The sequence below is a fragment of the Limulus polyphemus genome, unplaced genomic scaffold, assembly GCF_000517525.1.
Source record: "Limulus polyphemus unplaced genomic scaffold, Limulus_polyphemus-2.1.2 Scaffold21, whole genome shotgun sequence".
Lineage (NCBI taxonomy): Eukaryota > Metazoa > Arthropoda > Merostomata > Xiphosura > Limulidae > Limulus > Limulus polyphemus.
Window position 1 is genome coordinate 1,700,388 of NW_013665631.1, and position 18,553 is coordinate 1,718,940.

Consider the following 18,553-nt stretch of genomic DNA (forward strand, 5'->3'; position numbering starts at 1 on the left):
ACCAGGATCCTCTCCTCCGCTATCACGGGTCGCCACGCACGGCAAATACGTGGGGGTGGATGTTTAAATCCCAGAGGAAGTAACTGAAAATACAGAACCTTCTCTGGGAGGTCCCCCTCACCACGTACAGGAATCCACGTCGAGGGGTCTATCGCCTAATCTCGGGCAATTTTTGTTAGGGGGACTTATCCGTCATTCTTACAATACTTTGTAAAATCGTGTTTAATTCGAGCACCAGGATCATTTAGAGGAAGACCTACAATAAATTGTACCCCAGTCGTAGTAGGCAGAGTATTAGTTTAACTTCTTGAAATTATGTATTGTATTTCTTTCCATTGTCCTAGAGCTTTTAGCTACATTAAAAAAATATATCTGAAATGATATACGATTAGTTTATAAGATGACTCAAATATGGGAGGAGGCTTAGATCTCACGTGACAGAGATGTCAAGATTTCAATAATAAAACTTGTCTTAACATTGAAAAACAACAACTTGCCTGGTACCGAAAAGGGTGAGACATTGAACTAAACGTGCTGGGTGTAATAAGTTTATTCTGTTTGCGGAGGCAATCTTTGTGTAGCTTTGCGCGAGCATTCAAAACAAACAGTATTTTTTTTTCACTGATATCGGTAATACAGGTGGTCAACAGTACCCACAGCCTAATTTTTGGTTACTCTTTTGTCACCGACTAGTGCTCTGACCCTCACTCTGGATCTGAGGGTTCATGAATTATGTCCCTCTGTGTACTTGTATTACGCACCCCGGGTTCTATAGTCCTGCACACTAATCACTAAGCCACCCACACCTGTCTGTTTTTGATGCCGTTTTTGTTGTTGTTGTGATAAATATTTTGCATGCTTTATTGATATTATCTGATAAAGAATACCCTTTATGAAGAAACTTAGGTATGCCATTCTGTAGTTCAACTAGTAGAATTTCTGAAAGCCATTCTGTTAATAGGAAAAACATGTGAAAAAACATTTACTGTAGTATTTTTTCTTAGCTGAATGAACTATTTGATATCAATATTAATTATTTTAAATATATTACGAATGAAATTTTCGAAATAGGTTTATTTTGTATGCAACTCATTAACTGCCGTTTGGCCTACATTAAAAACGTTCGTCTCTACACATAACCTTATCAGCACCTTTTTTTTTCTTCTCCAAATGTACAGAAACAATTTAGAAAGTTGTTTGCGATTTAGTTATAAATTAACTCAGGATCAGGCTACAAGTTTCAACCAGAACGAGAAATGACGAAAACTACTGGTGTAGGTTCTGACAGTTTTAATCAAGTTTCATCGAAGTTGTTTGAGACAAACATCTGGTACAGAAAATTCCTTTTATTTAATTATTTGTGTCTGACTTTAGGTTGTTTACGCTATTCATTCTTATTCTGCAAATGCCACGGGTTATAGTTTAACCTATGTCGTCCTTTCAACATTTGTTTCAGTGCGATTATCTTGCTTTTACCGTTGAAATATATATATATATAACTATACCTTGCTGTTGCGATCACTGATACACCAGTTAGTCAATGCTCTTTTCTTCTTGAAACTCGGGGAAATAATACATTAAGATATGGAGGCATGTCGTTACCATGACAACAAAGGCTGTTTAACAGTTGAAATGCATGTGAAAAAAAGATATTGTAAAAATATACTACACGAAAACGTGCTTACATTACAAATTTTCGATGTTCTCAGTTGTTATATCTGAAGAGCTACAAAACGTACAGCTAAGCAAAATTAAATGAAATTTAATATATCCCATGATCTGAGAGAATCTTCTCGCATAGTGTCGGAAGAATTATAGTGCTTAACAACACAATACTTAAGCCAGGAATGAGAAAAAAAATCAATTAATATTGATTGTATATTACTGTTCATTTCTTGATTTAAGAAAAAGAAAAAAAGCCCCAAGTAATTGTTAATGGAAATTTTAGTAGAAAACCACATCTTGCACAATCTCAACATACTATACGACTAAGACTTTTTTTTTAGATTATTTAGCCAGGGTTGTGTGCTTATAGAGTTGAGTTATACACTGGCTTGCCATTTTATCAGGAACTATGCCTAATAATGGGTTGGATCTACCTTTTGCTAAAATTACAGCCATGATGCGACGTAGCATATATTCCACAAGGTACTCAAAGGTGTCGTTAAGGGTCCCCTACCCTCATTCATTCGATAATATTTTACACAGTTCACGGAGCGAGGTAAGCAAAGGATTATGATGACGAATGCGTTTTTCAAGGTCATTTCACACCTGCTCAGTTAGATCCGAGGATTCTGGTGGCCATAGGAGATGTCTGAGGTCTCCTTTATGTTCTTAGAATCATGCACGCACAACTTAAGCACAGATGAAGGAATCATTAACGACTCAGAAGTAGCCGTCCACACAGGGGTACACAGAAGTATCGCTGGATTCACTCGATAGGAAATTATGCCAATACAAGCTGTGGCATTAATTCTGCTTTCTGAAAGGATCAAATGGCGCAGAGTACGCCAGGAACATATACCTTAAGCCATGACTCCACTACCAGAAGTCTGGACGGCTGGGGTTACACAAGAGGGTTTAATTATTCTTATGACTTTCTCCAAATCTATCTTCCCACACCTGTGCAACATATGGTAAAGCGTGATTATTAGATCGCATCATCTTCCATTAGTTTTTATATGACCAATACTTGAGCTTTTCACACCATTCAAGGAGTTTTAGCACCGAATGTCTGTCAGTTAGTATATCGTTTGATGACGATTGGAGTTTACCGTTAGGGAAAATATGGTCGCAAACACATAATAGGAAAGAAGCGGTTACAGGATGGTAGATATTCTATTCAACTTTTCCCATCGTTGACAAACTCCAGTAATCGATGTCTTGGAGCAGCCTACCAGTAAAACTATCAGGGCTAGTGTGACACGTACTAGATGTTCACCCAATATCTTACCTCTTTTGAACACTGAAACATTTCTACCTTAATATTTAGAGTGGCTGTTTCAGTTATTTATAGTACTGAAAGGATTACCTGACAGCGTAATTTACATCTGCAGCTTAGGTCATGGCAGAGTCTGAAAGGGTACATAGTTGCTAATAAAGTGGTCAGCCAGTTTATATCAACTTATCTCGTGACAAGTTGGCATTTCTTGATAATATTCAGGTAACCAGTTGTGTCAAATTGATGTAGTCATCAACGCATGAGAACTATGGTGTATTGCGTTTAACAAAATAAATGGGGCAAACCTACTCATATTTCATTGTATCCAATAGATGTTATAAACGTGGTATAAACGTGAATTGAAAGTTTTGTTGTGCGTGCATATATACATATACACATATATACGGCTAGCGTAGATAACCTTTGAATAGCTTTGCGCGAAATCCCATAGAAACAAACCAATTTACTTGTGTTTGTGAATAACATATAGCTTTCTTCTAGTCATTAACCAGGCCCTTCAGTTACTATCAGGACTTGTCAGCTGGACTGAACTATGATAGTCAAGATTCTGAAACACTTTCGTATGCAGTATACCTTGGTGAAGTGTAGTCTTCAGTCCGATACATTTAATCCTCTGACTCTACTTGCAACAACATATAACAGAAAATAGTAACTTCAAACTAAGTTTCTTTTAACTTCGAATGTTCCAACAACCCTCTGTCGATATATAGAAACAATTTCAAATAGAATATAGACAATATTTAAGCTAACAAGTATTCTGATAAATTTAAATCTGGTACTATTAGATAATGGAATGTCACAAACAAAAATATCGAGCCAAAATTAGCAACGTATTTTCCGAGTTTAATACACTTAAAACTCTACAAAGAGGCTATTACGCGGCCGTTTAATTATGTAAAATATTTGGCAGAATTCTGGATTTTGGAGCTAGCGAGTCAGGTTCGAATCCGTGCGATACCATAAAATACTTCACACTAAGCTCTGGATGCGTTATGGGGGGTGACTGTCAATCCCTTTAGGCTGGATGGTGGTTGCTTTTTTCTGGTCTGTAGTTCGAAATCAGAGACTGCAGTAATATTAGTAGCTTTGCCATAAATACAAATTGCATATACTTTCTTCTCGTGTAGAACACTCCATGACTTTACCTTATGAAACTCAGATCATAGAGCAGCCATCAAAATATATCATTTTCGTGCATGTCTTAATCGTTATTTTAAGAGTTTGTTGTTCAACTAATAATTGTGCTTTTGTGGTTTATTCTCATTCACCGCGAGATTTTAAAATTCGACAAAAGTAATTAAGCCAATAGATATAAAGCTAACTCTTATCTGGCTTAAAAAAATCACTATTGTTGTATTTGGTATTTAAACTAGTTGTTCCACTGATTAGTCATACTCCAAACTAATTTACTCGAGCTACCACCTCTTCATCTACTAACAAGCAAAATCGAGTGGAAAACGATTGGTTGTTTGGTGTTTTATGGCGCAAAGCAACAAGGCTATCTGCACCAAACAACCGGTAAAAACTGTAAAAGTAAATTAGAGTAAAATGTAAAAATACAGCGAGTTAAAACCGAAATGTCCAAAATTTGTATAAAATATTTATATATAATTAAAAAGACCAATAGTGCGTAAAAAAATTAAAATACAATCAAGTCGGACAGTGTCACCATCGCCAATGACGCTATCTAACGTCAGGAGTAAACTCATAGAAAACACGTATCTAAAATGGTGCTCCTGCTCACGGTCGTAAAGACGGCACAACAGTAAAATGAGGGCTATTGTGACTTCAGTGCCACAATGGCTACACATCGGTGGATCAATAATAGATAAAAGAAAACGATGGGTTACAAAACTGTGACAAATGCGTAGCCTTGCCAGGACTACTTCCTTCTTCCGATCCTTACGGACACAAGACGGCCAAAGATCAACAGAAGGTTTGATCTGGAAAAGCTTGTTATGACGTTGCTCACCCCAAGTCGACTGCCAACTGGCACGAAGCCGCGCCTTCAAAACAGGACCGTAATCCATGTAGGGACAGGCATGGCCGTGATGGCACCAGAGCAGACGGACTTAGCTGCGGTGTCAGCGAGCTCGTTCCCGTGAATACCGACCTGGCCAGGTATCCAGAAAAACTAGATGGAAGCAGAAGATAGAGAAAAATGGGCTAATCGTTGTTGTGGAAAATGATACAAGTTTCCGAAGCAAGTAGAAATGTCGTTACGAATGGCAAAAACTCTTAAGCGAGAGTAAATCACTGGTCTTTTTTGTTTTAAAACCCTTTTTCTAAATTCGCTGGATGTACACGTCAAGAATCAAGTTCTTATTGGTGTTACACTCGGTATTCGATAACCTCTTAATCTTCACCGAGATAGGACGTTTTCATATTTGCCCAAAAATAAAAAAAGATTGGGGCGTATAGGTGCAAGATTTACTAGATGAACCAAGATAAGTTTCGTTGAAACCAAAACACATTAGTTTCGACTTTCGAATAGTAATCATTAACTATTTTAAAAAAGCAATATAATGTACTTCCGATGGAATGTTGTTTATATCGTATTACCAGAATAAACACAATTCAAATTCATTCTTTTATGTCATAGATTAATGGAAAAAAAAAAGAGACTTGTTGGGTATGCCGCAAAAACGCACTACACACTTTGAGGCAGAGGGTAGACTATAGCAGTGAGGGTCAAATCCCACTATTCGGTCAGGCCACGAAGCCCAAGAGTTGGCGGTGGGTAATGTTGACTGGCTGCCTTCTCTGTACTTTCATTTCAAAATTAGGTGCAAACAGCCCTTGTGTGGCTTTGTGCATGAATTTTAAAACAGCCTTAATGGGCTTAGGTATAACGCGTAGAATTTAAGACTTGCACACTAAACCACGATACATACGTCCTGAAAATAAAATTCAGTTAGTTTTTTTGTGTGTGTGTTTAAGGAAGAGGTTTTTTATGTTCTTAAGTATTATCACAAGATATACTATCCTGCTCTGGCATTAAAGTTCCTCCTTCTCTGGTGTTTTTCGCACATACATTTTGAAGTGCCTTTGTCACATCTTTATCTCAGTAGATGGTAAGATATGAATTAATTAACATGTTTTAATTAATATTCAACCATCCCATTAACTTGTACTCAAATTTTACGTAAAGTTTTAAAATTTTCCTACCTTTGAACTTCTTTACTGAATTAAAACTTTCTTCACATTTAAAGTTGTTGTTTTTTTTCAGTCTCCAATTCTTCTAGACGAGACAATACCAGGAATCCTGGTCGATAGTGTAAGGTACGATCTCGATTTCCTGCAGTCTGACCAGCTCCTAAATCGAATAAATGAGTGGGATTATCCTATCTTCGAACTTCAACAAAAAGCAGGAAATTGTATACTCAGTCAGGTATGTTATCCATCCTTAACTTCCTTGGTGGGCCAGAAGTAAGTTTGAGGACTTAAAACGCCGAAATCCAGGATTCGAATCTCCACCTGGACAGAACTTAAATCTTTCAAAGTAAATTTGACATAGAATAGAATAAAGTTATCTTGGATAGTTCTAGGTTAATTAAAACAGTCTCATTTCACTCATTCAAGTCAAACTTCTTTAGTCAACAACAGCAGAGACTCTTTAACGACATCATCAGAATATAGCATAGAATAAGTAATCAATAAAAAAAAAGTTTGATTTACACAGTACAATAATTTCGATTAAGATTTTCAAAATTTCACTCTTAAGTACTCAATATTCTTTAGAAGTTTAAGTTTCCCCTGTAGCTGCGTATAAACTGGCATGTAGGAATAAGATCTCTTTCGTTTTTGTTCGTGAAGTATACTCAGGGGCGTCGAAAGCCAGCTCAGGCCCCGGGGTCAGTAATATCATCAGCCCCCCCCCCCCACTTTTATTCTATTTATTAACTTTTGATGATTTTTCGTAAAAGAAATTTTGGTGACAAATTTCTTCATGAAACCATGAAAAAGCAGTAGCCATTTTATCTCATTAAGTAATATGCATTTTTAGTAAGCTTTGGAACATCCCACTGTCGGGGCCCTCAACAAACCCCGGTCCCTGGGGCAGCTGACCCCTTGCCAGCCCTCTCGTCAGCCCTGAGTATACTTAAGGTACGCCGATATGCCTAAATACCCAATTTTAAAATGGCAGCTATTGTTTATGCTTTTCTATATATTGTGGCCGAGCGCGGCCAAGTGATTAGTCTGTCATTGTGCGTCTTAGGTTCGGTGGTTCGCGCCCCGATACCGAAAAAAAAAAGACAAAAAAATACTCACTCTGCACTTTCAGGCCTGGGGTGCGTTATAAGCATAACGGTTACATGCTCCTATTCGACTATGGTATCCCACGAGTTGATGGTTGGTGGTGTTGACTAGCGTCTTCCCTCTAGTATGCCAGTTCAAAATAAAGGACGACTAGTAAATATCGCAAAAACAGTAATATATATTTATTACCGTTATGAAAGTTCCAAATATTAAGTTACAAGACAAAATATTAAAATTTGTTTTTCTTTACTTTCAATTTGTAAGTGTGCACGCAGGAGTCGGTTAGTCTTGAAACTAGTCATGCGAGATTGGTTGGAGCTTAATGATGCAAAGCAACGAGGCTAGGCATTGTGAGATCCTTATTTACTACAAGACGCAAGTTCCTGTCATTTCGAGGAAAATATCTAAAATCTTGCATATACCGAATATTAAGTGTAACATTCTTCTATATCAAAAAAAGCACCGAGGTGACTTTAGCTAATCTATTTCCCATATTACTGTTTTTGTTTCTTACAGATGTGTTATAAAGTCTTCCTAGAAGTTGGTTTGTTCGAAGCCTTTCGAATCCCAGAACGAGAGTTTCTTAATTATTTTCACGCCTTGGAGACTGGCTACAGGGAGAAGCCGTGTAAGTCTGTCTATACCTACAGCTATCATTATTTTATACATCCTGCTATATACTTACGCTTGTAACCCCCAGATGTTTCTAGTTTTCCAGAAACCATATCATTTCAAAACGTTAGTGTGGCTAATACTTTTATTCCTCCATTTTCCAACAATAATTTGAAATGTTTACCATATAAAAAACTTAACTGAACTAATACAAATGTGTTTTAATTACTTACATTATTGTGTTTACATTATTGAACTTTTTTTTTAATTGTTGATAAAAATAGCGTATTCTATACTGAGGATGTTGTAATAATTAAATGTACGAACAATAAATATTCACAAGTCCAAGCCTCGCACCCCACCCTTTCGCTGGCACAGCAATAAGTTTGCACATAGTAGGAGTCGAATTTTAGCGTTATAAGCCTTCAAAGCACAGACAGCCTATTGTGTAGTTTAACAACAAACGTAAGTTGTTTTGGAGTAAAGAAAGTTGCATAGGATTGCGAACTATTATGTGGTCTGAGAATGTACGTTTCGTTTCTGTATTTAACACCTATAATACGGAGAATGCCCCGATACCGTTTCGAACCTTTGGATAAAGTTTTTCTTTACATGGTTACAAAAATGATGTGCTTTCTCCTCCCTCCCCCTCCCATTTTTAGCAATACTCAATTCCTAATTAGAAAAAAGCAATAACTATCTCCAAAACCACGAAATGCCTACTATCTTACTTAGAACAGGCAGAATATTCCGAGTTACCGAAATTATTATAAACTCGTAGCGATTCGATAAATAAAATGCGTTTTGGCAAAACCCGATAGATTCAGAGATTTTTTTTATGTTTATTTTTTCACAATATCACAAATCATTTTAATGTTTGATAAATGCTACGTCATTCTCCAAGTAGATCTTTTCAGGATCAACCAACAGTATTCAATATCGATCATCCGAGGACGATAAAGTAGATGGACTATCAACAAAAGACTTGATTGCGTGAGAACGAGAGTTAAACATCGTTCTAAAAGATGATTACCTTTTTCAGTTCTCCATGCCTCCGTATACACTGATGTTTATCTGTAGCCAAGGCTAGGCTTACAGAAAACAATTTTAAACATGATAATCATTGGTTTACCAAGTAACATTATTCTCTGCTTTTACTATCAAGTTATATTTTAATACGTTTTAATCGCGGATGTTCTGCTACTTAACAGCTTGTCAGAATGCCTTGAACTTCCGAATTTGAACTTTCAATACCAAACGCAGAGCTCAATTTCCCACGAGTTGAAAAATTATAACACATACACACTTAAGTAGCTTCCCAGTAAAATTACATTTAACACTAAAGAATATCACGTAGTAAGTATATTAACAGTTAAAAGTTTTGTTCAAATAATAATAACAATTACAGATGTATATCAACATGAAGCGCCGAAGTGCCATCGATTTAGCCACGGTTGCAGTAGTTGGAATTTGTGTCCGCATTTACTTCTATGTAGTTAGGTAGTTTAAAATTTTAGGATAGATGCCAAAATCAAAATACGATGTATGCACGCACGCTGTTTGGATATCTATCTCGACGTCTATGTGTACAGTGGTATCAGTAGCGTAGACTACACTTCAAAGACATAGTTACATTATGTACAAGCAACAGCCACTTATGAAAATAGTGATTGATGTATCAGTTCTTGGGCTATATTTTGCCTATTAACGAAATAATGCAATTACTAGTATATTCCGAAATTGTGTTGAAAATGTTTGCACTTGGATACAACCACACGAGTTGGCTTTGTGGATAGATGGTTTACGATGGGTTACACCTTTTGGTGTGAAAATCCAGATTCCACGACGCGTTCGATGAATTAGTCATGGTGTGTGAAATGCGACAATTTATGGAGAATATTAAAATAATTTTCTGTTTAATATTGGGGAGTTCCAACGTTTTTATGACAAGTTGAACATAAACTCTACAAGTAAAAAAATTCAAAGAGTGGGTAGATATTCCAATCTTCTGGACCTTTATCCTTTAGAGTCAATCGCCAAAATTGTGTACTGAAAAATTAACAGCTTTTTTCCAGTAATTATACAAGTTGATTTAAATAAATAGTTCAACATTTTATACGTTTATTTTAGCGCAAGTCTACACAATGAACTATTTTTTGCTGTGTCTACCCCAGAGTCGAACCTATTTCTATACTGAAGAATTTTGTTTAAAATATTCGGATCCGTCTACATTATGAAAGAAGTACGTTTTAGACTTTCCAATAAAACCGTACCAGTCTCTCAGTGTATTTTACAGTGCAATGCGTTCTATGCCCGAAATGTTTTTCCAAGTTTGAATCTCCATAACAGAAAGTTTGTTTCGAAAGGTAGACTTCCAAGAACTGGAGAACTTAGCTATCGACTGAAGACAAGTTACAATAAGGTTGAAGTAACATGCCCCATTTGTCCTCCAATCTCAGCAAATGATGATCTACGATGGCCAGTAGAAAATTTTTCCAAGTAAAAAAAAAGATACGCCTACAAATTTGAATCATTAATAATGAAGTAATTCACGTTAACAATCCCTTACTATGGTATTAATGATAAAGCTTAATGATATTACCCGCAATCTTGGACGTGTCTAATTGGATACGAGCTAGTATGGCGTAAAATTGATGGGGTTCAATATTCGAAAGTGAAATCTTCTTTTACCTTGTTTTTGTAGCAAGAAGAGAGCATCTCTCTCTCTCTCTCACACACACTTGCACGAGATATACATATTCCTCTACATTAAAGCCGTTATTCTGAGTTATCTTAACCTTTACAGCGAGCTTTTTGACTGTAATGTAGTACGTTACTTGAACCGACACAAAACTCACGTGACAAATGGTCTGATACATAGAATATCGATAATATAATTTTTAATAAGACAAGCTGGTTGGCTCGCCAGTTCTGAATAATGAACACGTTAATTCAAGAAAATAATTGTATTTAAACATAGTTAAAGTCCTACTTTCGTTCTGATGTATTGCTACATAAAGTTCATAAGTTACAACTTCAACCGAATTCAGTTCACACTAACAATTGTTGTGAAGCAATTTTCTAGTATAGTCTCAACCACTATGTCGTATCCTGTAAAGTCCTATAGTGGGCGAAAGGCCTCGTCGGCAATGGATATAGCAAATAGAGTGGTTGACATTATTATACACTTATTATTACTTTGATAAGGAAACCTTATTATTGATAATAATATCTATGAAATCAGATATGCGGATAACTTCATATTACAACTCAAAATATACCGAAGAAATGTCTAAATTCTCGAAAAGAGCTCGAGACTTTGTGATACGATAAATATGGTTTTGATTTTAGGGGGCTCAGGAGAAAATATGCTACATTAAAGATTTGGGGGGGTCGGAAAGAAAATTGTCCAAAGTTTACGTGAAAAGTCTAAACAGAGCTAACCAGTGAATAAACATCTAAATTGAAACTGACCGTTAAACATGGTATGATACTAAAATAATGTACAAGATGATGCGACTTTTAATTCGAATGATATGAAACTACTTGGCATTACGTTAAAAAACGTGAAACTACTTGGCATTACGTTAAAAAACGTGAAACTACTTGGTATTACGTTAAAAAACGTGAAAAGAGTATTTTAGTCTCTTAACCTTCTTTTATGCTTGTACAAAACCGTCACTATTATTTATTACATACGTGGAGCTCAACCGAAATAAATAATGGATGTAGCTGTATAAAATTCGTGGTAGAAAAACGTGAGGTAGTTTCCATGTGCTTTATTTTCAGCTCCTACTGACCACTTAGTTATTTAAACGTAGGTGTATAACAGGCATGATCTCAAACACCAAACCAGTATCCGAGTACTTTAATGCTGATACTGAACATATAATGGTTGTATATAGAACCAGGTGGAGCTGAGCATTGAACTTGTACCAAAGTGCTTTGCTGCTCATTCCTTACAATAGAATATAAGCTATTCTTTTGATTTTTTGTAGACCATAATTCCATGCACGCAGCGGACGTATTACACGGTGTCTACTACCTTACCTCACAACCGGTTCCTGGTTTCATACAAATGCCTTCAGAGTCAACGGATTCTCCCTTACACAAGACTTTAGGTATGTAAATTCCCTTGAAAAAAATTCAAACTTTAGCACAATAGAATACTATAGCCCCCAATAATAACCGTAGAGCAGTTAAGAATACGGAGATCTTCAGCTCTTAACAACACTTTCAGTGAAAAGGCTTAACAGATATTGCAGTTTATAGTACATCATAAAAGTGTTTGTATACTTTTCATACAGCCATTTTATTTTATCTTATGAACTTTATTTGTTTAGAGATTACCAGTGAGAATGGAATGCCAGTCTACCGACAGTGTTTTATTGCTGATGATACCTATGGCATCATGGGAGCAAATTTTCCTGCATTGGAATTGATGGCGCTTTACACTGCGGCTGCAATGCACGACTACGATCATCCAGGCAGAACAAACGCCTTCTTAGTATCAACATACGCGCCCCAGGTAGGAAATTAAAAACACCTGCTTATGCAATTTAATTACACGTTTGTTTGTTGTTGTTTTTTTTTTGAAAACCTTTGTCATACTGTGGATCTGAGAGTTCATTCTTCGCGTCCCGTTTCCACAAAATTGAAATTGCTCTCCGAACTTTGAGGCTGTGGATATGTTACAAAAGGAACGATCGAATCCCACTATTCGATTAGAGTATCCCAAGAACAGAGATATTTTATGTATTGTATCATTACAACCTGAAACACAATTTATGCATCGGATCACAAAGGAAAAATATATAGCGAAAAGATAGTCTAATTCTTGAAATTAGGTTTCTCTAACAGAAAAGTTTATTGAAATAAAAAGTCCTTTAACAATAACAGCCAGCTAGAGTCCTGATGAGTATTCGACCAAATGGAGAAAAATATTTTCTATAAAGTAATTAATAATGGTCATTCCAATCCGTATCACTAAACGTAATGTGACGTCCTGCTGTATCAAGTTATAATCAATATAAAAAAGTGAGCGCTCATCACACTAAAAATCTGGTTACGATACCCGTGGTTAGCATAGCACAGATATCCCACTTAGTTTTGTGCTTATCAATAAAGAAAGCAGGGCAGTAACAAAGCGCTTGATATGCTATAACAAAATAAGCCTTAACACTGAAGCCAACTTTTCCTAAAAGATTTAAAATACATTTGTGTACAATATCACTGAACATAATTGCAATAAACTTAGATTCATATCATCGAACAGAGTAGGTATTAGGAAACCTATTTTCAATCTCATATTGAGGATTACAGCAATTAAGCCCACAAACCCCGAATTTCTTATTATATACAAACTCCAACTACCTTACAATTAGGACTATTTAATTTCACACCACAGTATTCTTAGCCTTCATGTCTACATTAACACCTCTTAGCACTCTGGAATACCTCGCTGAACTACAAAAACGTCCTTCGTAATAAAATTTTCTATATTGTATTTTAGCAAGATAACTCGAGCACTAATTTCATGTACACTTTCGGAGTTTTAGATGTAAAACAGTATTATTAAACTAGATCAATAAGCATAATTAGATGTAGTTGACTAACGTAATTTCTCTTAAGAACTTGTATTTTAAGAAATGGTTTGTATACTATTTTCTACAAGGCCGTGCTCTACAATGACCGCTCTGTACTGGAGAACCATCACGCTGCTGCCGCTTGGAATTTGTTCCTGTCGCGACCAGAGTATAATTGGCTGTGTCACTTGGACAAGGCCGAGTTTAAAAGGTTCCGGTTTCTTGTCATAGAAAATATCTTAGCCACCGATTTGAAGAGACATTTTGAAATTGTAGCAGAATTCAATGCAAAGGTAACAAGACAAAGAGTATGTAATCTTGTATGATAGTTTTAGTAATGCACCAATTGAAAACATTGTCGCAAAACACTTAAAATGTCGAAAAGGAAAGACTGATGCAATTTAAAAAACTGCGTATGTTCGTTCAGATTATGTCATTAATAGTCAGAATATAAATATTACTATAATTCATTGCTTAAGGATTTTATTTGGTACACAAAATACCTTACAAGAATAATATATTTTTAAAGAAACGTTTATTTGAAATTATAGGTGATAAAACAAATGTTTTTTTACAAAGCTACTTAACATACTTAAAAAGCAGTTTTTTAAATGTATCTTGAGTAGAGCCAAGGATTGAAGTGCGATCTATTAATAAAGTTTAACCGAATTAACAAATTTCGAGGCAAAATATTTTAACAGTAGTCACATCCGTAAATTGTTTAGTTTGTTCAGTTAACGGAAGTTTAAAAATTGATGCCAAGAATCTTAACTGAACAAATATTCATAAAAAGTAACTAAAGAAAAATTCACGTTTAATTTACTGTTTATACCAACTTCAGCCCTATTTAGAAAGGAAACATTAATTACAGCAGCAAATTTCAGATGTTTCTCTGAATAAATAAATATTTACAGGGTATGTTTGAAAGTAAGATTATTGATGACCAACTTTTCAACAAGCAAACATATTCTGTACAATAATGAGAGATATGTTTATTCAACAAAAAATTATCAGAGTGAGAGATATTCCCGGCCCGCACAGAAAGAGGTGTGACACTGCAATGAAGCTATCGAGAATGGTAGAATGAGAACCCTATATTCCAAAATGTCAGTCTTATTGTCTTTACCAACATAATCACAAATAGTATATATCACCTCGCTGTTTTAAAGTTAAATATAGTGTTCTGTTAACTAAAGCAATTATCACTATTTACAATAGAAGCCATCATACTGTGCATAAGCTATTAATGCCAATATAAAAATCAAAACTACAGCCGTTACTCATAACAAACTTCCACTTCGTAAAATTTTCAAAATTTCATGAATAAAACAAAATCAAAGATCATACTATCTGTAAACAAACTATTTTTTTTTCTTATAGGAAGAGGTCTTCGGTAATAGCACAAAAGCTTTAGGGATATTCCATCTGCTAAACAATAATTACAAACGCAAGTGAGCAACGAGATAGCTGTTACGGAAACTCAACTAGTGGTTAGGTGTTGGGTGCAACAACCCCCAACACCTGCTACCATTGACAATCTGCAGCAAGTTTTATGTATTGTAGTCACCCCTAAGAATTAACATTGCGTGTCTAACAAAGACAGAAGTCAATATCTTGTTAAAACCACCCTTAATCTCTACCCTTGAGACAATTATTACCAAGTAACAAAAACCAAAAGTTCTTATCTAAATAGTTCAATAATAATTGGACAGCCATCCTCAACCTCATTCAATTAGAAGCTGAGGCAAGCCTAATTATCTGAAGTTGGCCCTACTGCCCCAGTTACCTGAACAAGTCACGTTTCCAGTAGTAAAATAAGACTTAAGGCTAATATTTGTAATGTAGATGGCTTTAAAACACTAGCGTCCTCTCGAGGATCGCAAAAGAAAACAAACTTAACCATTCATTTATAAAATATTTACATTTTAAAAGCTAATATTTATTATAAAATAATGTAAAAATTAATAATTTCCCAACATTTATAGCCACTAATTTTTAATTTATCTGTAAACCCCTGAACATTGTTTATAAATGAATAAATTCTTGTTACAAACAGTTAAACATCTTTTAAATTAACAAATGACTTTCTTTTAATAAGATATGCAGAATTAGACTATTTGTGGTAGATAAACCGTGGTAGGAAAATTAAATACTGATCCTTAATCAGAAATAGTTAAATCCACTCTACCTTCTATGAAATCAAGTAAATAAAATAGGTTTAATACTATATATATATAAGCGATTAAATCAGCACCATATAACAATGGACGGTTTTAAATAAACCAAAAACAGAGATGAAATTTGTTATTAGTAACGGATTCGATTTTGAATTGCAAAATATACAACTATATAAACTTATAAAAAATTGATGAATAACTAACTACATATAGAATGTTAATCTTTTTTCTCTATAAAGTACAAAAAGTAAATTTCTTAAGGAAATTGTCTGCTGTTAAAGGCCCCAAGTACTTTGGGGACGTTCCGTTAACCACACAATCCAAAGAAACTCAAAAATAACAAGATAACTCTAATGGAAAATCAATTTGGGTGTTTACCCTACAACGTCCCAACACCCATTACTAAGCGCAGTCTGCAGCCAGTTGGATATATGGTAGTCCCCCCCACAAAAAAAGGAATTTTTTTAAAATAACGCCACAATAAAAAAAATCAATTTATTTGAAAAAAAAAACGAATTTCTACCCTTCTTGGACATCCCGCCTCCATTCTTTAGACAATTATTACCAATTAGAAAGAATTACAAGTTTATAAATCCTTACCCAACTACTCCATTGATATTTGAACACCCATCCTCCTTCCTTGACATCCTCATTCAAAAGTAAAGTGAGGCAAGCACAGCTACCCGAAATTAGCGCTTCTGGCCTATTTAACTGAACAAGTCACGTTCAAAATAGTAAGGCTAGTATATATGATATAGATGTCTTTAAAATACAAACGTACTTTTGACGATTGCAAAAATAAAAATAACCATTTCATTTATAAAAGATTCGTATTTTAAAAAAAGATTGATACTTATTATAAAATAATGTTAAAACTAATCATTCCCAATCTTCAGACCCATTATCATTTCCCAAACTTTAGAGCCATTAACTTATCTGCTAATCGTTAAACATTATCCGTAAATTAATTATATTGCAAACAATTAAGTATCTTTTCAACTACAAATAACTATTCCTTTGTAATAAGATACGCGAAACTGTACCATTTGTGGTAAGTAAACCAAGGATGTGAAAATTATATTTTATCAAACCATTTATCAAAAATGGTTACTTTCACACTGAAAAAAACTTTGTACTTTATTAATAAATAGAATGATTTTTTAGCTTCAAATATTACAGTGCTAATTCTATCACCTCTATACAATTTGTAATATTAGACTTGTTCTATTTACTTATATATAAGCTAAAAATGAATAGAAGAAAATACATCATGACGAAAGATAGCGAGAATTTACGCAGCATTTCCAAATCTTAGATGAAATATAATTAAATGAAAATTCATGAAAAAAAAATCGCAGCCACAATACAAACACCCAACACCGGGGTACAGATCATAAGGTGGGTAAGTTATGTCATGTGCCCTGATTTTAAAGGTACTGGCGGAAGTACTGGCGTTAGAGGGTACACAATCTGTCCATTTTAACCTCAAATTTACCGGCCTCACATGAATAAGAAGAAGGAGAAAAAAAAGTTTAACTAACGTTGGTATTCTAGCTCACATATTTACAAACTTTTTCTCTCTGCAGATAGAGGTGGTTGCTCACAAGAAAACATAATTTTATAATAACTAAAAATAAAAAAAAAGCAGCAAGAAAAAATAGAATACATTACATCAATTGGGGAGACAGTAAAACTGCCCTTGACGTTAGCATTCCAGCCCCCAATATGATGTAGGAACATAAATACCAATATTTTAAAATATTACTATACCAAGCCCAACCAATATTATAAGTATAACTTCTACTCCTTCCATACTATTAGCTGGATCTTCATTGGTTCTAAACAGATCATTTTTTTTTGTTTGCGAGTTATGGGGGCGCCATCAGCAGATGATATGCCCCCAAATTCCCTGACCTGATTTAGTTGAAATATATACTGCCATTTAACAAGAAGTTAGTAGTTACATATACTTTATTTATTTATTTATTTATTTTTTGTTTTTATTATTATTATTTTTTTGTAGTTAATTGTTTGACACTAAAATTCCTAAAATGTCACGTTACTGGGATAAAACAATAGGAAAAGTTTACACAGTCAGTTCTTTTCGACTGGGGGCGACTCCAGCCATTGGAAACAAGGATAAAGGGAGTAGCCCTATTAATAAATAGAAAGGACATTAAATTTTTATGTTATTTCTAGTAACGAAGTTATATATTGCAGGATAGAGACAATTCGTAGTTAATAGAGAGTGGTAGGTAAAAGGGACGTTTATGTTACCCATCCGTTGTTTTATGGCTGCTCGATCTCTGATAATATGTACATTCCATTAAAACATGTTCGGGGTCTTCAAAATTTGAACATTGGGTGCATTCTCTATTTGGGTGTAATTGTATTTTGTACAGATGTCCATTTAGACCTGTGCAATTAAAACGGAGGCGTGTGATAATTACTTCTTGGTGTCTGTTTGTACATTCATATTTGATGTGTGAAGAAACAACAGGAACAATTTTCCTGTAGATATTAGTAACTTGCACAGAATTCCATCTACTCTGCCAGGAATCTAAATATATTGATAAACCTGGCCATAGAGGTCACCAAGCTCAAAAGAAACGTTTGTGACCCCTGGATAGGCTAACGCATTTTTGGCAAGATTATCAACTATCTCATTTCCCTGGATTCCTATATGGCTAGGGACACAAAGAAATTTGATGACCATACGGCGACTTAATCGGATAAGGTATATAAATACTTCACTCAGTAACATTGGGTTAGATGTAAAGGAACCGTTCTTAATTGAAAGTAATGAGCTTAAAGAATCGCTGACTATCAGAGCCTTCGTAACCTCGGAATCTTCCAGCCACAGGAGGGCTTGTAAAATAGCATACAGTTCAGCCTTATATACAGAAGTAGGTGCAGTTTTAAATGCTTTTCTGATTTCTGTTGAGATTGTTTATATA

General features: G+C 35.0%; 1 protein-coding gene across 1 annotated transcript in view; it reads left to right on the forward strand.

The window, feature by feature from the left end:
• The window catches only part of LOC106458239 (cGMP-inhibited 3',5'-cyclic phosphodiesterase A-like), a 286,487-nt gene that overhangs the window by 255,973 nt on the left and 11,961 nt on the right, over nucleotides 1–18,553 (forward strand). Inside the window, exons 5-9 of the mRNA XM_022384675.1 lie at nucleotides 6,192–6,353; nucleotides 7,739–7,850; nucleotides 11,833–11,955; nucleotides 12,178–12,362; nucleotides 13,509–13,739. Coding sequence (XP_022240383.1) covers nucleotides 6,192–6,353; nucleotides 7,739–7,850; nucleotides 11,833–11,955; nucleotides 12,178–12,362; nucleotides 13,509–13,739 — 813 coding nt within the window. The remainder of the gene's footprint in view (nucleotides 1–6,191; nucleotides 6,354–7,738; nucleotides 7,851–11,832; nucleotides 11,956–12,177; nucleotides 12,363–13,508; nucleotides 13,740–18,553) is intronic.